Genomic DNA, 24,768 nt, shown 5'->3' with positions numbered 1-24,768 from the left:
GAGAGGATTCAATTGCCTGAGCTTCCTCACCTAGCAACATTTCCAATGCCCAAGGATATTCCACCTGTTCCTCAGGTGCCTCTTCTAGAAAGCTGTGAGTCTCAGGCGGAGTTCCAACTGCACCAGCCAGCCCTGTGTGTATGTCTTGATAACCACAGGCATCTCAAAAGGCACTCAAAATCCCTCACTGAGCCTCTGACCAGCACAGGCCATTCAGTCTAGAGAAGAGCTCATGTTGCCCTGAATTGGACCTGGAGCACAGGTTTGGCTGAACCTTCTCTCCCAGCCCACTTGCTCAGCTGACAAGGCATTAGATCTCAGAATCACAGAATCATAGAATCACTAAGGTTGGAAAGGACCTTCAAGATCATCAAGTCCAACCATTAATCCAGCGCCACCATTTTCCCTAAACCATGTCTTGAAGCACCACATCCACAAGTTTTTTGAACACTTCCAGAGATGGCGACTCCACCACCTCCCTGGGCAGCCTGTTCCAATGCCTGACCACCCTCTCGGTGAAGAAATTTTTCCTAATATCCAATCTAAACCTCCCCTGGCATAACTTGAGGCCACTTCCTCTCGTCCTATCGCTGGTTACTTGGGAGAAGCAACCAGCGTCCTCGTCGCCACAACCCCCTTTCAGGTAACTGTAAAGAGCAACAAGGTCTCCCCTCAGCTTCCTCTTTTCCAGACTAAACAACCCCAGTTCCCTCAGCTGCTCCTCATAAGACTTGTGCTCCAGACCCCTCACCAGCTTTGTTGCCCTTCTCTGGACACGCTCCAGCACCTCAGCATCCTTCTTGTAGTGAGGGGCCCAAAACTGATGCAGTTGCCTTTGTCAGCACCTAGGGTAAAAGCTGCCAAATAGGTGGGAGATAGGATCTAAAGCAGACTGATAGTCTTACAGAGCAGGACTAAGGACATACCAGGTAGTACTGGATCTGTGTGGGACACAGAACCAAACCCCAGCACTCAGCTGACTAAGAGATCCTAGACAGTGCACATTTAAACACACATCCTTAGGTGTTTTAGTCATGAAATGAATACCTTTCCAAATGCCTGAACTAATGACTACACGGGTTTGTGCTCGGTATGACCATCTTCTTAAAGTCATCTTCTGTTACTCAGCTGCAGGTAATGCTTTGGCAGCCCATGGGAGCGAGCACCCTTACAGTGCCTTCTGCCTCACTGCTCTTAGGAAAACTTTTCTTGGAGCTGATAATAAGAACTCCCTCCAGGATAATGGGAAGCAGAGTGTGGAAATGCTCTGTGGGTGCCAAAGGTCAGCATCTGTTTTCTAGCTTTTTTAGTTGGACCTTTTTGTGCCTAAACTGAGACAGCTAATGGAACTGTGCAAGCTTACTGCTGTGCACACATAGCAGGTGACTCTACAGCCTGATAATGTACTGTGGTATGCTTGTTGGTGGCCTCAGATAAATCTCAGGATAGAATTCAAACCTGATGATGGCATTTTATTGGTATTTTTTTTAATAAATAGATAGGTGTTGTTATAACTATATCAATTCTGTGCCATATCACGTACCCATGGTGCGTATATAGTACATCATTATTTACATCAGAATTCACCCTGTGCAAAACTACAAGTAGTGAAAGTCCATTCCTCTAACTAGGGTAAAATTAGTGCTATACTGGAAATCAAATGTCTACTACAGCACGGCCCCAAGTAAGAAAGCATTGCAGGGATGAATAGGAAATGTAAAAAACCCCAACAACCTCTCTTTTACTATAGGTTGATGCTGTATGTAACATGTATAGCATATTTAACATATACTAACTGTATACTGTAAAGCAAACTAAGAGGGCAGGAAGCATAATTTGGTTAATGAGAATTCTGTCTCTAAACCATTCTTTGTCTGGAATCACTTCAAAATCCAGCTGGCAGTATAAATTTCCTGACTGCCTCCAAGCCAGATTGCCAGCTTTGGACTGCCTGCCCATACCAAGCCAAAGTGTACTCCTCCATGCAGACATCCTGTGCTGGGGAGATTAAACCCCAGAGGAAAATATTTCTAATGGTTCTAAAAATACCATCTCTCTTCTTATTCTTCTCTGCCAAAACAAATTACTAATATTTGCCCTATATAAAGACTCCAACAGCATTGCTATTGGGAACTCAGCTGCTCTGAGACTGAAAATCCACCCAATAAATCCAATAAAAAGCACAGAGAGCAAAAAAGAGGGTATTACTCTAGCACGCTTCATGTACATGAGCATGCAACTGTCATGCAGTTACAGGGAGATGGACAAGATGACCTCAACTGTATGTCTTTTCTTCTCTATCAAAAATTGATATGGTTCTATAATTAGATCAAAGAAAGTCGTGCTTTCTTCAGCCTTCAAGTGGTGCCAAGTGTTATCAGTATGGAAAGGCAGGACATTTAAACCACTCAGGCAGGTGAAGTCACTGTCACTGATATTATTTTCCTGAGTGCTGATAACCACTGTTCGGCTAATCCAGTTCATAGGCTGCTTTCCTATATTGTAATGATATTTGCACCCCTGGAAGAGAGCCACATGCTATTGAAATGGTGCTTGATAATGTTTCTGTATCAGTTCTGCTTCAATTGACCTGACTGCGGTGTTATCAAAATGTTCAGTTCATAGAACCTAAGCTATGTTTGGTGTCTCCTTGATGGAAAAGAGAAGTCAGTCCCTAAACATAGCCGCCTTACCACATAAGTTACAGATGACACTTCTTGAATGCAAGAGACAGCAATTTCATTTCGGGGGCTCACTTTCTTTTCACTGCTATGTTGAAGCTGCAGGTTGCTAATGGACCATCCTTCACTTCTGCACAGAGCAACCCTTGTGTTTGACCCCATTTCCTTGGAGACAGGCTGGATGCAGGCTAATGGGTGGGCTATGGAGTGAGTTTGTATTAACATAATTCAGAAAGATACTGTTGTCCCACTTTTAACATAAAACCCTCAAAACCAGATAGATACAGAGAAGCCTAACCCAGCTGTCGACCAAGGAGGTGCTGTATAATACAGTGTGCTGACAAATGGCCTACTGATATGTAGCAAACCCTTCGTGTTTTACTGGGTTCAGGTGAATTTGTTAGAGCACCTGGTAGGGGAAGTTGCAAAAGAGAGATCCTAGTTTGCTCTGACTAGCATGTAGCCAGGCCCTGTCTACATTAACAAATAATTCAGCGTAGTAGGAGTGGATATGTGAATTGAAGCAGTTGGTTTTGAGACACCTACATCCACCTTGTTGTTCAGAGATTTTGCTTTGGACAAGATTTAGGCTGCTCACTTGGAGCCACACATGTGGCTCAAAGTTGTCTGCAGGATAATTCATTAGTTTAGACCTTTATGTTTCCATTAGTAGTTTGAGCACATTTGGCATGCACCCAGGGCAGTTCTTCTCCTGTAGTTTCCCTTGAAATAAAGCAGGTCTAGGGAAGTCATTGTCGCCCTGTACCCAACACTGGTGAGGCTGCACCTCGAATACTGTGTTCAGTTTTGGGCCCCCCACTACAAGGAAGACATTGAGGTGCTGGAGGGTGTCCAATGCAGAGCAACAAAGCTGGTAAAGGGTCTGGAGAACAAATCTTATGAGGAGCAGCTGAGGGAACTGGGGTTGTTTAGCCTAGAGAAGAGGAGGCTGAGGGGAGATGTCATCGCTTTCTACAACTACCTGAAAGGGGGCTGTGGTGAGGTGGGTGTCAGTCTCTGCTCCCAAGTAACTAGTGATAGGACGAGAGGAAAGGGCCTCAAGTTGCACCAGGGGAGGTTTAGATTGGATATTAGGAAAAATTTCTTCACCAAAAGCATTATCAAGTACTGGAACAGGCTGCCCAGGGAAGTGGTTGAGTCACCATCCCTGGAGGTATTTAAAAGCTGTGTAGGTGTGGTGCTTAAGGACATGGTTTGGTGGTGGACTTGGCAGTGTTAGGCTAAATAGTTGGACTTGATGGTCTTACAGGTCTTTTCCAACCTAAGTGATTCTATGATTCTATGCACTGAAGCTGCTCCATGAACAAAGCCAACGTGCAGGACGTAGAGGTGGCTTTTCAATTTTCTTCAGAAGCTCACTACTGCTTTGATCCAAAATACAATGCAGAGACAGCCACACTCTGAAGAACCTCTGCTCGAGGCCTGATTTTATTTCTAGTATAAATAAAGAAAAAATTAAATTAAACACATCTCCTCAAACTTAACTATTTTTAGTTTCTCATCTCTGCACTGCAATTAATTTCCTTTTGCCTTAAGGTTCTCAAAGTCTCTTGTACGAGGTACCTTGGCTGAAATTATTTGACTACAGAAGCCGTTATACCAGAGCAATGGTTACACTGTACTTAAACACAAGGTTCCAGAATCTGATAAGAGCATGTCAGCAGCTTTTGGGGTCCTAAAGTCCAACCAACCCCAAGAGCCCTTGACAACTCAAGAGAATAGAAGACACAAGCCTTATTTCAATGAAAGCATGATGAACACAAACACGGGGGTCCATTGTTGTGCATGAGAATACTATCTCAGAATTCCTATCTGCTTGTTTTGCTAAAGCTTGCAAACAAAGGGGAAAATAAGTTTAAATTCCACTTAAGACTGTGGCACAATCAGAAAATATTCAGCCCTTGTCCTTTCTCCAGTAACTTTGAAAACCATCTTCATAATCTGCACACTGACACTCATTGTAAATGGAATTCATCCCAGTGCAGAGTGCTAGTCAAGCTCCTAATTTTTGCCCAAGGGAGTGCAGAGAATCATAAGCAGGTTTTCTATGCAGGGTTGAATTTAATCCAAAATTAGATGACACTGTCACATCATTACATTTCAGGGCAATACAACTAATTATCAAATGCAGGATCTGAGGAGAAATGAGGTGGCTTCAGAAAAAGTCTGGGTGAGCAATTAGTGAAAAAAAAAAAGATTTTTTTGTTCAATATATGATAAATTTGTGGGCAGGAGTATAATTTCTGAATAAAGTAATATATGAAATGGGCTGGGTTTGTGCCTGTTGTATGAATATCTTGTTTGCTTTGTCACTTTAGTTTTCCATTATTTTATTGTATCCAGACTCCTTTTTTGTTTATAGGAAATATAAGCATGACATTAATTTCATTATCCTATTCTGCATGCAAGCATGTATTACATTTGCAAATGAAGAAGTGGTAAGGAGAAGCAAATTCAGTAAGAGGGTTTATTATGCATGCATAACCAAGCGAGTGCTTGTTTTAGAACAGTACATCTTGAACAGCTGTGATAAGGATTGCCAGGATTTAAGTATGAGTTTTATGAATAGAAATTTTAAAAAAGTAACTACTATAGAAATTACTTCGGTTCATTGACCTCTGCAAGTTTTATCTTGAGTAGCACCACAAATTGTGATATTCATTATTAAACTGAGTTAAAATCTGAAACAAGAAACAAGGAACAAATGTGGGTATTATTAAAATATGTAACTTGTCATAAACTCTCATTATTGTAAGTAACCTCCTTTTCTGTGACATCTTAAATAAAAATGAAGAAAACTGCAAAAAGATGTTTTTCAGCACTAACCATAAAAGCAAAAATCTTGAAAACAAGAATTTTGTACATTCAAACTAATATAAAATACTTGTTCCAATAAAATCTGCACTTTTCTGTAAATTCCAAGATATAGATACCATGCATGAAGTGATAGAACCAAAGGTTTACTTGAAGTGATTTGTGAAAATGCAGCTCATTAGCAGAGCCAAATTGGTAGCAGAGTTAGTAGTGACACTATTTCTCCTTATGGCACAGTATAATGTTGTAACATTATTTAGATTTAGTGATGCCAACTTCTGTTTCTTGTAAAGTCAAGTCATACTTGGGTATCTGAGCTCTCTTTTTAGTTGATAATGCAGGTGGCCTATCCTAAGTGACACATACTATATGAAGGATACTGATGTAGGAATCAGTTATAAAATTTTTAATACAGAAGCTTGGATGTGTAATTGAATATTGTGAGTTGAAATATCAGTAGACATTTCACACAATAAATTTCTATATTACAGTTATGTTACATTATATCTAATAAAATATTCTATTAATTTAAAATAATAACAATACAGTAAGACCAATACTGTTAATATTCTATTTATTGATATTACATTATATTAACATTAACATTAACTTGTTATTTTATATAGCATTATTTTTATTATATTACTGTACTAATTATGTAATATTGTAATAACATAACGTATGTAATATGTATAATATATTAGAAGGAGCTACAGTATAGTTTCATAGTTATACTATATATCCTATACTACATAAACTATAGATACTATATAAACTAAGCAGACAGAAAGGTTGAAGCATGTATATAAATGTGCTGGGGTTTTTTTTCACCTAGGTAATTAGTATGAAGTTTTTCTTTATTCATCTTCCATGGTTCTATTTTCTCCTTCCTCATTTTCTCCTGCGCCTTGTCATTGGTTCCTTTATTTTCCAACCATCTTCATTGTCTTTCTCATATTTTTCCATGCTTTCTAGATATCCTCCCTCTCTAAAATTATTGAAGATGTAGTCATGCAGTTCACTGGGCTAAGGCTGGTGCCTCTCTGTGAGGTGCTGTTTCTGGCACAACCACAAACCTGCAGGCAAATCTTATCCGTGTCATCTCACTGCTTGGTTTCACTTTTTCCATAGTGCTAGGAGCATATAGCGTTGTACTGAGCTCCTCTGTCCTCCTAGTGACTAGAAGAGGGACATGAATAAATGCAGTGCCGTGTTTCCAACTCGATCAGAAAGTTCACCTTGTGTGGGCAAGACATGAAAAAGGGGCCAACAACCCCTGGGTGAGGAATTGTTTAGTTATTTAACTCCAGGAAGACATCCAAATCCCTGAAGGAAGGACACATAAAGCTCTATTTTTTCTCTTGGTATTTCCTAATACTGCCTCATTAAACATGCCGGATTTATGCTGGGCTCACAATAGGCAGCTGTGATGCCTAATTCAGCTCTACAGGTCCCAGTATGCAGCAAGGCACATACAAGTTCCATGCTGCAAGGTCGAGTATGGTGAGGCCGAAGTCCAGGTGCTGCATTCAGTGCGGGAGTCAGTCAGGATTCAGAATGATGTTTTGAATATTAAATAGAAGCTTATGCAACCATATAGCAAATAAACTTAGAGATAAAGACAGAGATGACGGTATAAGTCACAGATGGACATAACTGTTTTTTTATTTCCCTATATAAAACATTTACAGTGATTCCGGCAAAACTTGTCAGTTATTCTACTAGAACAGCATAGGTTACTTTGAATACACGAAAGTATCTTGCACTGAATTCATAACTGGGATTTACTATATAGAAGTCACTGAATACGGTTGCGTGTTCAGCATTTAAGAGCTCTGTTCATCTCAAATGGAGAGAAAGAAAATGTGCAGGACAGCAATAACTGCGAATACGAAGTTTGACTCCCACCTGGTAACCCCTGTCATGATGAAAATGAAGGCCTGATTGTTTTTAAATCACTATAGACTTGCATCCCAAATGGTCTAGTCATAGCCCTAATGAATGGAGTCAGAATTTCCACTTTTGTAATTTCATACGGCATAGTACTTTTAGTGGAAAGGGAGGAGAATATCTCTAAATGCATGCAATGAGACCTGACAAAAATATCATTCCCTGGGCATTTCTACAGTGCACTTGTGTTATTGCCCACAGGTGCTGGGGGTGGTTGTGAAGGCTTGCGCTACTGAGAGTGCACATCCCATCAGCTGCTCAGGGATGAAAGTTAGACCAAAATCACTGGTGATGGAAATGTACCAGAACAACTGCTTTAAAACAGAATGTAAGCAGTGAAGTGTCAATGGGATGTATACAAAATAATGAGGTTTAGAGACTGAAGCTGTGGAAAGTTTGTGCACATGGGAAGTAATTAACAGAAGAGCACCATATAAAATATCTCCCCTAAACTTACTAATATACTTGCTATGCAAAGGGGGTTTTCTGCCCATCCACATTAACTTTTTGTTAAAATTTTCATTCACATTGTAAGTACCAACTCAGTCTGAGTTATCCAAAAGTTTAGACATGGCATTCATATTGATTACGGTCATACACATGATGTTACACAAGACACAGAATGTGGCCCCCGGACCCTCTCCTGCTGTAGCCATTCAGTGAAGTCTCAATGTACTAGAGGACTACGTTGCTGCTAGAATCAGAGTATCTCGAGTTGGAAGGAGCCCATAAAGGATCATCGAGTCCAACTCCCTGCTCCTCGCGGGACTACCATAAACTAAACCATATGACTAAGAGCGTTGTCCAGAGGAAAATTACTGTTCATTTGCTTCTGCTTTCATACATGCAGTTACATCACCAAATATCATTCTAGTGAAGCCAGCGGCAAGCCAGTGAGATTATAAGCAGGTTTTTTGTTTGTTGTATTTTATTCAAGAACAGTCAGTTTACTCTGTAGATTTTAAATACTGGAATGAAATGTCTCATCATTAATTCATTGAGTCGTCTATTTTAATTAGATCAAGAGTTAGAGAGCTCATACACTCGTATTCATATTCATTAAGGAAATGCACCATCAAATCTATTATCTAATAAGACTGTGCACCGTTTTATAACACAGGTGGTTGTGTTGGCAAGTTATCTAAAATCACAGTTACGAAGTACTTCTGTTCACTTATGTAGCATTAAAATCATTAAACATTCAGTGCAGAATCATGGTTCAAAAATAAAGAAGAATCCAGAGAATTCGTAATGGATATAAGTTCAGTTGTTTTTTAAGACGGCTCACTCAAGAAATGTGACACAGTAAAGCAGAAAATCTAATGATGGTACTCTTGGAGTTGAGAACTCCCCATTTGTGTTGATAATAGGTGATGGTGAAGCCAGAAATATTCTTTCAGACACCAGCCTAGCTCATTTTTCTGAAATCAAGAACCTGTAATGTTGCACTATGTTCAGTAAATTCATGGGAAATAATTGACACCCCGGGAGGCCTCATGAAACAGCATCAAGCTGTAATCAGCCACTTGAGTTGTTGTCTCAGGGAGCCTCAGGTCTCCGCAGCAGCACTAGCAGCGCTCGTTAAGTCTGGGTAATGTATTCCCAACCAAGTACTTGTGACAGAATTAGCTCTGTGTTATACAGTTTGTTCATCTGAGGGGAGATGAGGATGGATCATCTTTTATTTGTTTAACAAAGTATCTGTTTAAGATCTTTTGTGCCGCGGACACCGACATACTTATTTTAAATTGTATGTTGTATTCTACAATGCTACTCTTAATACCACCAGTCATGTTTGGTGAATTCAAAAGCACAATAGATATTTGCTATGAATTTGGTACCATATTAGTCTGTTAGTCAAAAATATCACAGCAGACAAAATGTAGTCTTTGTTTATAAACAGGTATTCTTTTCCTTTTCCACATCTTGGTTTTTTTTTCAAATCTGCCTCTGCAATAATATGCTCACCCTACCTTTTAATAATTTTAATAATCTCAGGAAATCCCCCTGGATCTAAACTTTACCTTCTCTTTTGTTTGTTTTGTTTTTCCATTTATGATGCTTGTTATAGCTGGATCTTTTGCTCCCATTAGAATCGGTAGCAAAACTTCCACTGACTCCAGCCATGCTGGACTAGCTAGACCCTGGGCTGGAGACAGAGGTGGCTGCATCTCTAGTCTGTTGTTACCCAGTTTCTGGGGAGGGACCTCACCAAGAGGTGAGGATTGGGTGGAGCGTTTTAGGCAAACATTTTTAGATACCACTTCATGCTCTTTTGCAACATGTCCTTACCCTGGGTGATAGAAAAGCAAGAGGAGTTGGTAAGTGGCACCAAGGTGTCCCAACCAATCATGAGTGCAGGGGTTTCTCCACACTCTCACGAGGGCCAGGAATTTGCACCAATGATATACTCTGACTAAAATTTCTTTCTTTTCTATGAATAAGTAATCAAACATATTGCAGACTCACAGCTGATTAATCAGCATCACTATTGACTATACTGCCTGATAAACGCAGAAACTGGCAGGTAGCACCAGTCTCTGCCATGGGTTGTAAGTTGAAGGAAAGGCAAGATCAAAAAAAATAAAAATAGGAGAGAAGTGAACAAAGCCAAAGTCATGCAGTAAGTTGAACAAGATACCATGGGCTGAAAGGATTCTGCTGCATGCCCCTGGAGTTGATGTGCACTGAGCATGGAAACGGTGAAGAAAACCACTTGGCGCTTGAGCCAAGCCATTCACTGACAGCACTCAGCATTGCTGCTGAGCCATCACTTCTTGTGTGTCTCCACTCATTTCACTAATGCGTTCACTCTTCCCTGCTGAGGAGACCTCCTCATGCTGAGAATAAAAACTAGCATTTTATCTTGAAAAGTCTCTTCTGGAGGAAGGTGGGAACTAAAGATGTGATGCAAGAATGTAGACATTGCATGGAGTTTTGGATTAGTTATTGTTAATTCAATTTTAAGTCTGGAGATGCATTAATTCAGAGACTGAATGTCTTTGGTCAAAAATTGTTTTCTACAGTCAAAAATCAAGTATTCATGTTAATTCTTTAGATATGTCAGTAACTACTGTCTTTTGCTTGTGGACATATTCGTAAGTCTTCACAGAGAAGTAGTTTTGGAAAGTAGTTGTTTGCCTTCGCATGCAGGGGATACTACTGGGCAATTATTCCTGCATGATGGCTTTTCAACATGGGATGGCAGAGAGTTTTACTTCAGAAATGGCCATAATGGTGCCATTACTCTGCAAGTTAAGTGCCCAGTTGTATTTAGAAATTAAATGACTTTTAATTGCCAGGGTTTCAAGCTAAAAAAGAGGTAGAAGAAGTATTCCTTCCTTCCACCCTTCCTTTTACCCTCCCTTCCTTCCTATCTTTCTCCCTCTGTCTCTCCCATGTTTTGGGTTTTTTTCAATCAAAATGCAAATATTATACTTTCATTTGGCAGATGAATGAAAGAATTTTTTTTCTTTGGCTCAGATCAGTGGAATTGTAGCATGTATAAAACTGCACAGTTAAAAAAAATGTATAAAATTTTGCAACTTGCATGAATGTATTTCATGAGGGGCAGAAGAAGATGGGTACATGTGTGTATAAATAACATTCCTTTTTCCATTTGGACTTTATAGAGCAATTTGGAATTCTTTCTTCTTCACTTGGATAACCCCAAGTGCTGAGGAAAGCCAAAGCTTTCATAAATCGATGTTTTGGGCTTCTGTTGAAAAAGTGCAAAATGGGATTCATGAAAAGCTAATGTGCAGAAATACTGTGGTTTCTGGTTAAAAACATGTCATCAGATGCTACACAATGCAATGATGATGTGGTATTTTACAGGGAAGTTTTAAGAGAAGGTGGAGAGTATAGATATAATTCAAATGTATGTTAATGCTTACACTGTAAGACATTTTTCTGAAGCAGTTTGCAAATACACATAATATACGAAAATAAATTGACTAATCTGGATTTACTAAAAGTTTATTAATATTTTATCATAAAATTAACAATTATTCTCTGTTCCTATGAGTAATTGAAACCCACTGATATTAGACAACATATTGCATCATTTATGATATTGAATTAGTCTAAAATAACTGGCTTTAAATTATGGTATCTGCAAAGAAAGAGTCAAACAATATTAAAAGAGAGAGGATGTAAATGTTTAATGTTATTGGTATGGAAGACTATAAAAAGCTATCTGATATGATTAGCCCGTATTTTATGAAAAAGTCAGTTAATAAAAAAAGGTTCTATCAGCCACGGGTGAGTTGTATGATAACTATTCCTGTGCTCATAACAAAACCTGGATTTTCCTACACAGTTACTGCATGATCAATATCATTATTGTAAAGTGCCTTTCAGCTAACTCAAATATGAAAGCCACTGCTTATAAGTTAAATTCTGTTGTGTTCTATAGAAGAAGGTTTTAGGTCAAAACGTACAAAGATCTTAAATTATGTCAAGTAGGGTTTCATCTGAAAAGAGGTGTCAGACAAAGAAATACAACATCACACAATCTATTAAATGCAGTGCTGGAACATGCTTTGTACTCTAAAAATTGCAATTGGAAAAATGAGAATGGTAAGAGATAAATGGAGGACTAACTCTTCAGATTAATTGATAATACCTCACTCATCAGAAAAGAGGTAAAAGAAATGATCACTTGAGAGGAGGAGAGAGAAAGTAGTATGAAATAGTGAACAAATTGAAGGAATTGACTTTAAATGGAAGGCAGATAATAATGTCACAATCAGATCCACTGAAGGATTCACATTTGTGCAGAGAAGCACAACTATAGGGAAAAAGTGAGTGATGTATTTTTTTTCTTCTTCTGTGTAACAGGAACAGCTCTTCTGTCTAACTTAGAAAAAACATTTCTATTCCATGTACATTTTAAGATGGTCATATTGAAATATAATTTGATTGAAGATTTAGTAGGGAGTCTAGATTTACAGCAGTCAACCAGTCACCATATCTGCAGAATAGCTGGAAACACTCTGACATCCTCTATAATTTTCTATCTTTTGAGTCTTACCCATGACTCTTAGAATTTGCTTTTAAATGCCTAGAATATCATCCTAACAGTAATAAAACCACATTAATTTCCCCCATCCCAGAAATCACTTCAGCCTCTACAACCGTGTCTCAACCCTGACAGTTCTGATGCCCATTGTGTTCTCAGGTTGTCCTTGAGTCACATCCCTTCATCTTTTTGGGGCTGTTTCTCTAGTTACAGAATGGCAACAATTTTTTTTTTTTTTAATGGTAGAGTTAGTACTTGGAAATTGTTATTTAATTACCTAGAAAATACTTTCAAAATAATAAGTCAAATGCTAATCATAGCACTAGGACATAATCTATATGATCTATAGGACATAGATTAACACTGAAGTTCAGAGAGAAAAATTAGGCAGCATCACATTAAGCAGATTTAGTATAACTATATATTTTCCTATATCTTCAAACTAAATTTCGTTTTCTATTAGCATAGTCAGTCAAACAAACCACATCATGCTTGCCTTCATAAATGTATCATGCTCCATTTTAAAATGACAACCCCTACTTCAATGTGAAGGCTGTTCTTAAGTCTTTTCTACTGATAATGAGAAACCTTCCGGATTCCAGCCTAAATATAGTGAAGACTTTATGTACCATTTGGTCTTTATGCCTGACTATATTTCCCTGTCTCTCTTGGAAATTCCACATTTGCTGTATTCAGATGTTGGTGTTTGGTTTTTTTTATATCTGCATCTCATCAGTTGGTTAATACATGGGAGCAGATCCTGCATAATTTTCTGTTTCAACTGGGGGTTTTCCTGACCCAGGTGCAGGACCCTGCGCTTGACCTTGTTTAACCTCATGAGGTTCACATGGGCCCATTCCTCGAGCTTGTCCAGGTGCCTCTGGATGGCATCCCATCCCTCAGGCCTGTCAACTGCCCCACTCAGCTTGGTGTCACCTGCAAACTTGCTGAGGGTGCACTTGATCCCACTGTCTATGTCATTGATGAAGATATTAAAGAGTACTGGCCCCAATACAGACCCCTGAAGGACACCACTCGTCACTTCCCTTCATTTTCTGAAACTGGTGATTTAGCTTTCTTTTCTAGTCATGTTATTTCCATTCTAGTTCTAATACCCTCTTTGAGCTGGTTATTTATCCTGCAACTCTTGTTTCTGCACTGTACATCATTCCAGGCAGTTTTGTTCACTTAAAGAAATTACAGTTTGCTAATTACTTCCTTTAAGCTCTTAAAATATATCCCTTTGCAATAAAAAATTATCTAAACTCTCAAATTCACTTTATTTTATATTTCTTTTAAAACTAAACTGAACATACAATTTTGTATGGACCTAATTCCCTTTGCAGGTCAACTCTTGATCACATTTTCAGAAATTCTAATAGATGCAGCTGTTAAGTTCCACCAATTTCTGAAAATGAGGGAAAAAATATTGAATTACATTGAGATGTTTGAAAAATGTCTTTTATACCCACAACAAAGATTTCTAGTGGTTATGTGCTCCATTTATAAAGTTGAAAAAGTGTTTACAAAATCTCGAAGTACAAGTCCTTTATACAGTTATCAGAAGCAGCAACGTCTCTTAGAATAGAAAAGATTTGCTGAAGATCTGAATAGCCCTGCTGGGCTATTTTTTCTTTTTTTCTTTGAATTCATAAGTTCTATAAGGCTGATCCCAATAAGTACTGATGATTTTGATAGTACATAAGTTCGGAATAGGTTTATGACTCCTTAAAGTTACAGCTCTCTATCTGTCCTATTAGTTCCAGCAGGCTTGTACTCTGAAAGGAGTGTAGGACCTGCTAAAAGCATTGCACTTCTCAGGTCTCAGTATTCTAGTAGCAAATGGAAGTGCCTATAATTGTAAATGCGGCAGTAATTGGCTGAGTGTGAAAAATATGAAGAAGTATTTATTTTGCAGAAGTTAGGAGCTGCCCTCTGTAAGTCTGCTGAGAATGACAGTATTTACTGCTTTTGAACAAGAAGAAAAAATTCCTTTGCAATAGATAACTGTAATTCCTCACTATAGATCCCACACTAGCAGAAACTATGCATAGAGTTTTCAAAAAGTGGAGAATGGCAGAACCTGTGTGAGGTAAATGAAAACATTCTGTATTGCTGGCTATTGCAGCTGAACAAAATTACTTACTTTTTATCCTATCTCCACAGCTAAATTTCCCTAGCAAATTCTTTAGGTAAGACAGCAGAATCTTCTCTGGGGGGAAAAAAAGAGACCATTCAGGGAAAAGTTCATTAATTCAACCATCCTGATGTTCAGTTGCATAGCCTAATATCAGCACAATATTTGTGTGGTTCTCGTTTCACACTGCACAAGTACTTTGATTACTTCCTGTGTTCTATCGCCTGCCTACTGAGTTTTAGAGATCTTTTAAAATCTGTTTTGCTGTGGCTGCAGAAGAAAACGTATAAGGGCATAAAAATTACGTGCAGTTATCCCAAGAATTGGTGAAAGAGGAAGAAGTGGTGAATGAGGTCTCAAAATGAAAGTTCTACAATTGCTGTTTCTACCCGTCCATACCCAGGCCCTGACCACCCAGGGATGTTCTGTACCAGCCCAGGCTGTTCTACAGATTTCCCTCAAAAAATGTTATATACAAGTGCTCATATGAATGATCCAATAAAAATATAAATTACAGATTGAAATCTAGTTTGCCTAATATAAACATGTAACTCACTTTTAAACCTCTTATCCCTACTGTCCTGCTCAAGGATCTCCCAAGTACATTTACATGTTTCTCAACTTGTGGGGATGAAAACTGCCTCAAAGGCTACACTTAGGCTTTGATCTCCCCAACAAGCAGGCCTATTCTCTCAGGCTCAGTGATGTAGAAAAAACTGTCAGCCACACTGCGTCCCGGGGCAAACGTACTTGGCCTAAGTCTCCTCATGTCTGTGTAGTACCCTTAGGTGTAATTGTTATATTTGTTTTTATTTTAGTTTGTCTGAAAAAGTCTGAGGGCTATGTTAAAACACTGCCTAGGTAGTTCTTTTGTGGCATGATGCTGCATGCGTTTTTATGGCATGCAAGTGTTGCTTGCCTTGGGGAGGGCCATGAGATGGGGATGACTGGGGGAATGGAATTTGATGGTTGTTGGAAAACTATACAGGGCATGGAGACCCTGGTGAAGTCTCATCCTTGCCGCTTGTAAAGTGTTGTTCCTGAACTGAATGTTATTCTAGAACCGCACTTATTTTTATCTCAAAGGGAACTAGCAAGTTTGCTCCAAAATGAAAGCCTGAGAATGAACTATCACACATGGAGTGGGGATGATGGAGGGCCAGGTTCCAGGAGCCAAGTTATTTCCTGGTGTAGATGTACCCAATAGTATTTTACAGCTGACATTTCACCAATACTGCATCAAGTGGAATCATTACCCTCAGCATCTTACATATAACACTACTATTAACATGTCAGAATGTGATTTGCCTTGACTTTCATTGTTGACTTTAATTTAATTTCTTTCCCACTCTAACCTTCTGGACCTTTTCCCTTGCACTTGTGTTTACTCAGCTATTCACAATCTAGTATTGGTGAATGTGATTTCCCCCTCCAAAGTGCAGCACTTGACACACAACTTCTTGAATTTTTTCTTGCTGATTTCCGACCATGTCTCAAGTTTATTACAGTAATTTTGAATCCTGATCCTGGTCCCTAAAGCATTTGCATGTCCTGTGCTGTTAATTAGTATCATTCATAGATTTCATACATAATCACAGTACGTTTTGTCATCTAAGTCACTAATGAAAATGTACTTAAAATTCCTAGATGTAGAATATAATTCTGTAGCTTATTCATGTGCTTATATTTGTTCTACTTCTCCTTTAACCGCTAGTCTGAGAATCCCCAAGAGGCACCTTAGTAGCTGCATCAGTATTTAATACTTGCACTTATATCTAATCTGGTTCACAGAATTATATTTAAATTATCAAACTCTAAGAACTCTGGTTGTTTATGTCCCCAGAGAGGGAGCATTCTGTCATTTACCAAGCTCTGCATTAATGTAAGTTAGCTGTTCTTTCACCAATTTTGCATTCCAATTTAGAAATAGGTGACCAAAAGTGGGCTAATGTTGTTATATTTTTCTCATGTTCTATTTACAGGCACTATGCGTTTACTGCACTATATTTGTAGAAATCCATGGGTTTATAGAAAACGGTGTCTGAAAGTTTTACTGTATCAAGTGACCTACTTTTCACCTTCGTCCATCTGAACATAGCAGATATATTTGCTATCAGTTACTGAGGCAGGCAATGTGGTATTGTTTTGTCTAGATCAGCATACTTTAATGGCCATGCAGTCTATTAAATATCTCTTACAGGCTCTGGATTTAATAAATGATTTCTAATTGACTAGGTGTCAGTGGCAACATTCTAGAAAACTCAGTTACATGGGATTTTTCATTGATTTTCCCTATATTAGAAAAGGAAATGTCAGATACCATTAATTGCATTTTCACAATAAGAAGCATACTGCAAAAGTAGCTGCTAAGTGAAAGCATTTCCAGCCTAATGAACAATAGAAGTATTCATTTTAAATTAATCCAGTATCTAAACATTTATTACAGTTATGTGCCTCTGTGGGCCAAATTGATGTGAATGTAATTACAATCTATAATATGGAACCATTTTGCAGGCTTCTAGGAAAAAAATGCATTCAGGTATATTCTGCACCCATTTATCCTTATAGAGTACACTCTCTGCATCTAGCAACATAGAAGGTGATTACCCCATGGTTTCTAGGAGTCCTTACCTACAACTACATCATCACTGACATCAACTTGCACTTACTGTTGTCCGTGGCTCAAAGACAGAACTGCTATCTTATAAGTATACATGTTTACCCAGGCTATGTGTCATTAGTAAGTAGCATATGATCCAGAATAAAGTCTATGACACTGCGACACAAACATTCATTACTTTTGGTGGTCCCCAGTTCAAAACTGGTGCATCTTTCCTGCTTTCCTGTGTCTGCACTGGTGTAGTCAGGCGTTCTTGATCACATATATTTTCTACAGATTTTCATTCATGTGATTGTATTTACTACACCAGAATCGACCGCCAGTGCCTGTAGTCCTAGGGAGATGACATTAGCAGTCTGGAGGTGAAAATTCATTTGACTATGCACAATTTACTGTAGGGCTAGAAGTTCTTATGCCTTTGTAGAGAAAGATAAATCCATGACCTTTCTAAAGTATGTGATGTAGCATTCAATTTCCCTGCATCTGATCGATAAGCAAGCAGGAAATTATATCTTTTGCCATGGTAGACAAGCATAATTAAGCAATAAGGCAATGGAGGTAGTTGTGATTATCTTAGGATGCACCTGGGAGCTGCCTTGTTGCTATTTTAAAACATCTTTATGCTAAGGAAACTGTATTAATTTCTGCTGAGAAAGATAAAGTTGGCAGTTTGGAATGCTCACAAGCAGCAGTTTCAGTTGTGCTTCACAGAGAGTAATGTGGTGTGTTCACCCCAAACAATCAGGCTTCTCCTTCATCAGAAGCGACGATGGAGTTCAGACCTGGAAAGAAACAACAAAACAACCAAAAAACCAGTTATGCTCTGGCTGGCTGCCAGCAAGTGCAAAACTTACATTTTTACAAGTTTAGAATAAAAATATGTTGCCCCCACACTTGACTTCCAGGGAAGACATCTCTGCATAACTAATGCTATTGCATCCACATTCTAATTTATGCATTTTAATTATACCAATGGCCCAGTGAATAATTAATGCTAGCAAAACAATGGGTCTGAAGCATAAGCTGAAAAGTATCACTTTTTAATGGGCTTTGTAGATTTAAATAACTAATGAAAGCTATTTAACTATTTGATTGCAAGAATATTTCACCCTAATACAATCAAGTATTAACTACCATTACTGAGCAGCCTCTCAAGTGGAGAAATGTTGTCTCAGTCTACCTCTTTTCACTATTGGCCGGTCTGAGTATACACTAACTCACCTAAGCCATATGCATGTAGGGAAGAGATTTATTTGGATGTTTGCCCTGTGGGGAGGGACTGATATGTCATTGACATCATATGCAAGATGTAAAATCAAAATTCCAGGCACAAAATTCCTCTTTGACCGCCTGTCTTCAAGCAGGTCAGTTCATGAAAGTTTGCTGGGGAGATTTAGAATTTAATATAAAGAAATACAATATAGAATTCATTATCCCTGAGTCCAGCAAACTAAGAATTAAGGATGTAGGCCAGGTTAGTAATTTAGAGCCTTGCAGTGGTCAATGGAGAGAGATAGCACCTCTGGAGTGTTTCATCTCATCCTAAAATAGGTTTTTGAAATAGATGGGATTAATCACCTTTTGGTAGTGGCTATCGTTTTTCTATTTCTTACAGAGGAAGCTTAGGACACTGCCTTAGACCATGCACCTAACTTCCAGACAGTCTAGGTTAGGTGAAGTTAATTTCACTGGCAACAGCAGCCTCTAAACTGCCGTGTGAGAAAGACCTACTGTCACCAACCTGATGGCGTAAAGACCAGGGCAGAGCAGAAGGACTCACAGCAAAGAGCCGTCCGAAGCTCAGTGTGTCACACTGACAACCTTGGTCAAGTCTCAGGCTTGAAACATGTGACACTCATTAAGAAAGTCCTTCCCCATCTGAAAGGCTCAAAATGTGCACCCGTGTTGATCTGCTGTGTACAAAGGCTTGCCTCCACCCTGGCGTGGCCGCCGGCTGTGCTAGGAGCAAGGTGTCCCACGTGTGCAGTATGTCCTGGGTTTGGTGTACTCTGTCACGCAGAGGGTGGTGAAACCGTATAGACAGCAGACAGCACTGACTGCATAGTATGGAAAGCCTGGTTGGTGGCAAGAAAGTACTCATTTCTTTAGGTGAGTAAAATGATACAGCAAATGATGAATCACTGCAATCCCTGGCAATGTATTACATACGCTCAAGTAATCTCAACTTGTCAATACAAATATAAAATGAATTGCTTTTACCAACTTTTTTGATCATGTTTTCCATGTCAGAATTTTGCTCTTTAAGCGCTAATGTAAAATGTTTAAGAAAGTGTCATATTATGGCCAAAAGAAAAGAAAAGAAAAGAAAAAAGAAAAATAAGGTTGGCAAAGGCTGCTGCCAATTTTTAATATCATGCCCCTTGTTTAAGTGCATTATTTGGAACTCAGTAACTTTTGGCTGCTGTGTTTCAAGTTTTCTCCTTTACCTAATGGTATATATTGAAATCAAAGTACTTGACTCTCTGGAGTACCCACTTGAGTCATTAGGGAGACATGGAGGAGGACTATGTAGGAACTGTGTTTTCCCTGGTTTCAGCTGTGTTTGCCTGAGCCTGGACATGAGCTAGTGCTCTTGTGACTGGTTGTGGTCTGTGTCAGGCAGGTGACAGTTACATTCAGTTTGGGTGGGCTGGATGGCATGTTCCCTCACACAGACCTGGGGAAGGGACGGGGTGTCATGGAAAAGGTGAGGTGGTTCTGCTCCAGGGAAATCTCAGCCAGTCATAGCCAGCTGCTGCCCTGCTGAATATTTCATAGAAGGTGGAAAGCAGAATACAGAAGAAATTCTGCCTCAGTATCAAATTAAAACTAGTTTGTTTCTGCTGAGAAACAATACTTAAAAGAGCAGACGTGTTGGTGCAAACCGGGATGGTGCTGTAACGGTTAACAAACTAACCCTGCATACACCTACATGGTGGCTTTTGTCTTCTTCACTGCCCAGCTCTTCTGCCTCGGAGCTCGGCAGTGTCCTGATGGTGTTCCTCTACACCCCATTCCTCTCTACTTTTCTTACTACAGTACTTACAACAAGTAGTAAGAATAATTATTCAAGAAATGCAACTATTTTATTAAACCCAACTTAAGACCAGAACCTACTTACTGTGTACTTTGATACAAGGATGGAGCCCGGTGATCTAGCAGTCCTAGTCAGGCTAGTGTTTTTAACATGGATGACAAAAGCAGCTGCTGAAGCATAAGCTCACGATCTGTAGCAAAGTGTCTTCCTTTGCTTCTGCCTTCACAGGACTATGCTGAGAAGGAGAAAGCTGCAGCCAAGGCTCTGGAGGACGTGAAGGCTAACTTCTACTGCGAACTATGTGACAAGCAGTACCACAAACACCAGGAATTTGACAACCACATCAATTCTTATGACCATGCTCACAAGCAGGTAAACCTGACAAATGTCCGTGCATGTTACAATAGTCCATCTTTCTTCCTCATTGATTGTGGGAGGTTTCTAAATTCACTCAAGTAGATCACAATTTAAAATTTGATGGTTTTGACTTCAACATGCTATTTTTCATCAAAATTAAATGTAAAATATTCATTGTTTTAATCTTCACCACAATTTCTTTCAAGCCCCCTTGACTGAAAGATCACTGTCCATAGTTATAGACAGGTGCTTAATACCAATATTCACACTGAATTTGATATATTTGAATGTGAAATTGCTTATAAACTAGAGGGAGGGAGAAGAATCACTTCCTCAAATATCCAGGTCCCTCTTTTGAATGCAGAAGGCATATGACCATGCTGTTTTAAGCTAGTCATGCTGTTTCAAGGGCAGAAAAGCAGTTTATTTTTTTAAAAAAGCATATGTTTCTGCAGTTGAAATCTATGTCTCATAATGTTTCTCAGGGTGTAATATATTTTGCCTTGCATGCAGAACATAATATAAAATAGCGGCTACTTTTGAACAACAAGATATTGGATTCTTGGGAAAACATAATACATGCTAATTGTTTGTCATTTGATTTGTATCAGCTTTATCAGATCTGTATGTGGTAGGTATATCCTACCCATATATAACTATTATCCTCCTATGTCTGCTTCCTGCATCCCAGTTTTCCTCCAGTTTTAGCAAAATCTGTATTTCAGTTGGCATTATGGAAAGAAAATACAATTAATTCACATAAACATCTCAGAATTTGAAGACAATTGTTTGCAAAGTTCAGGAATGAGCATTTATGAACCTCTGATGAACAAATTATATCTGCTAATCTAAGATGTAAGAAATTAGAACATGTAGCGGGATTCCATAGATGCACCTTGTTGTCCCGTTTTTCTACTAGCACTTACATGCATTACACAGTTCAAGTTCTCATGTATTGTGTACATACAAGTTGCCAGGGTATCAGTGCCTTCTAGGTCATCACAATTCTGGGTGCAGGGGGGTCAGGAGCTACCTTGCAAATATATGAATCATTTAGAAGCCACCAGTATTTCTGACAGAGGACCAGAAATAATAAATGTCGAGTAAAACAAACAGCGTTAAAGGTAAACCTCCTCACTTTCACTGCAAGCAATCTTATTGTATTTTGCAGTGTTATAGAGGATGTAAATCAGCCTTGAATTTTCTATGTGCATCTATCACAGCACTGCATTAACAAACTGCCTAGCGTCTGCCCACCCGTCACGTTGAACCAGCCTGCTGAATTCCAGCAGCCCAGAGTCAACTATTCATGGGTATTAACGGGACTCTTTTGGCCCATTGCTCTCAAAGCAGAGCTAGATTCATCTAATGTATTTATGCATTAATTCGAAAGCAATTCCTTACATTACCATTCCATTAACTAACCCATAAAAATGGTTATAATAATACAAAACAAATGCTTTTCCAGATCCTAAACATCTAGAGATGAGATGTCTCCCTAATGACTCAATGAGACTATTCCCTATAAATTCCCATTCGCCGCTGCACAAAGAATTTTTTTCTCCCTTCAGCTGTTTTTTTTCCTCATTAGAAATGCATCTGAACTCAAATGGATCCATTTGTGCCCTTCCCTCTTCACACACTCCCCCTGCAAAGAGCAGCTTATGCAAGCTAAAACAGCCTGCTTGATGCACCATCTATGATTGGGTTGTTGGGCAGGGGAGGTTTTGGCAGCTTTCCGTTATAGAAAGGCATGTTTAAGCAATAAAACTCTTTCTAATTTTTACATAAATCTAGTGCTTTAAAAGCTGCCAGACATACTACTGGGAACTAAGAATCTGCATGGAAATGCACGACACATACAGAATATCAACTGGCAATACAAGCTCAGCCTGTCCTGCCCTTTCAGATGTAGTTCAGAAGCTCAGTTAGCACAGGATTAGCTAGCTACCCTCCTGATGTGACGGGTGGTTCAGTCTTTTCTCCCCTCTCACTTCTTAACTGCTCAGCCAAGTCTGGGAACAGCATTAGTTTCCCTCTAGGAACAGTGAGGATGTGCCCTTTTCTCTGGCTTTTATAGCCAGTCACAGAAGAGCCTTCATTCTTATTACTTTTGTCAGAGTAATCTTCAAAGAAAACAAGTTAATTTGTCATTTCCTGTGGTTTTAGCTAGCTTAGTTTCAAAATGTTTGTTCTGGGAGGGATAGTAGCCACTAGAAAAGCTTCTGTCTCCTAAGGTATGTTTTCTGTTTCCCAACAGGAATTTGAGGGTGCCTTTAGTCATCTGCATGGATGTGTTCTAAGCATCATTCTTCAAATGGAGAGTAAATTAAAATGAGGGACTCTTTACATCTCAGTAACAATACAGCGTAGTCCTCCCATGTGATTTGCTATTTAAATGCTACTACTTCGAAATCTGTATTCAAGTGGCAATGCTATTTAGAGAAGATATAAAGGCAGAAAAAAAGGATATTGCACTGAGTACTTTGTCATAAGTCTTTTGTTTCTCTTCCAGAGCAAACAGATTTTAGTTGAAGAATTATGACTCTAATCTCCTAATATTACGGTTTTATAAAATTAATTTTGTGATCCATTTTCTTATCTATGATTTCAACCAGTTGTTAAAGCAGAAAGTACTGAGTCTTAGACCTAGCAGCTGGCACAGCAGCCATTGCCTTCCCTGTCCTCAGAGGACTGCAAAATGTTATGATGACAATCTCGCCTTGTTTGCATAACTGGTCTTTCTGCTGTGTTGGGTTATTCTAAAGCAGAATACTCAGAGAGAATTTCTCTCTCTGCTGACTACATACATTCAAACACATATATAAAAATACTAGGTATATATGTGTACATATATACACAGATATGCCTATAAAGAAAATTTTGACAGAACATCAAAGGTCTCCCCTGCCTATATCTTAATTATCTTCTAACACTACAATGATACTGGAGGGGTCTAATACGATTTATATATTTTTGAGTAATACTGTCTGAGTATTAAGCAGCTCTTATTTTTTCGGTTGTCTTGACAGCATTGGTCTTAATGTTGCCAAAATCTTTCCTGATGCACTACTCTACAATAATTTTTCATTGATATTACCTGTTACTGGAAATTAATTTCTTTCAGTGCAAGGCTGGATTAAGTGGACTTAGAAAATCTGTTTGAGTGGAAGGCTGCACTCCCACCCAGCTTTACCTGAGCTCTCTTTTGTTAAGCCTGATACTTAACAAGGCTGGGGTGGGAGTGTGGGTGACTTTCCTGGGAACATCTAATCTTTCATCACGGTACAGCCCAGTGCATACAACCTCGTTGGCCCAGCGCATACCAGCTAACCCGCTTGAAATCAAGGGTTTTTTTCCTTTGTATTTCTCCTTTGCTATGGAATCTATGACTTTATAAAGTCCTGGGCAGCAGTAGCACGTTTGATAAATCTGCAGTACCTCTCATCAAGCATCAAGGTGAATGATGCTTGCTATCACTTGCTCACCATGTTCTCTGCAACAAAAGTTACCTGCATCAGAACTGATTACCTTGGCTCTGTCGAAGCTATCTGAACACTGAAATGGATAAAGATCCTGGTGTGCATTTGTTCAAAAGTGATTAGTATATAGATAGTCAATATAGGCCACTGCCGGAAAATGTAATATATGTGGATGTATGTTACATGCTAAGCTGAAAATAATATGGAAGCATAGATTTTTTAACAGGGTTGTGAAGTCACGTGCATCTATAAAAGGAAGCCAAACTTGAGCAGAGATGCCTATTTAGTTAAGGTTATTAAATGCCTCCAGGTCATGCATAACATTCACCCGTTCAGTTAATGTCGAAGTAGTTGGAGCTTTCAATTTTTTTATAACAATCCTTAGCAATCAGCAAGGCTTTTAGATGTCAGCAGAGGAGAAAAACACAAATCTGTTCCCTGTACTGCAGTATAATAATTGTGATGATAATAATAATAATAGAAATAAGCAACAAAGAAAAACAAGACTGTATTGCCATCTTGGGGTTTCTGGTGACAAAACAGGTCTTTTAGTTTTGTTGTAAAAATTTAGCCATACAGTTAAACACATCACATTCTCTCACATGAAAAAAAAACCCTAAATTTTAGTGTTCTCGAAGCAGGCAGC

At 38.9% G+C, this 24,768-nt stretch overlaps 1 protein-coding gene across 1 annotated transcript in view; it reads left to right on the top strand.

Annotated features, from left to right (window-relative positions):
- The window catches only part of ZNF804B (zinc finger protein 804B), a gene marked incomplete at its 3' end in the record, with an annotated part of 236,182 nt that overhangs the window by 185,518 nt on the left and 25,896 nt on the right, over nucleotides 1-24,768 (top strand). The window contains exon 2 of the mRNA XM_082015541.1: nucleotides 20,512-20,655. Within this exon, the coding sequence (XP_081871667.1) occupies nucleotides 20,512-20,655 (144 nt within the window). The remainder of the gene's footprint in view (nucleotides 1-20,511; nucleotides 20,656-24,768) is intronic.

Source organism: Phaethon aethereus (assembly GCF_964289735.1).
Source record: "Phaethon aethereus genome assembly, chromosome: 2".
Lineage (NCBI taxonomy): Eukaryota > Metazoa > Chordata > Aves > Phaethontiformes > Phaethontidae > Phaethon > Phaethon aethereus.
This window is presented reverse-complemented; position numbering and strand designations above follow the sequence as displayed.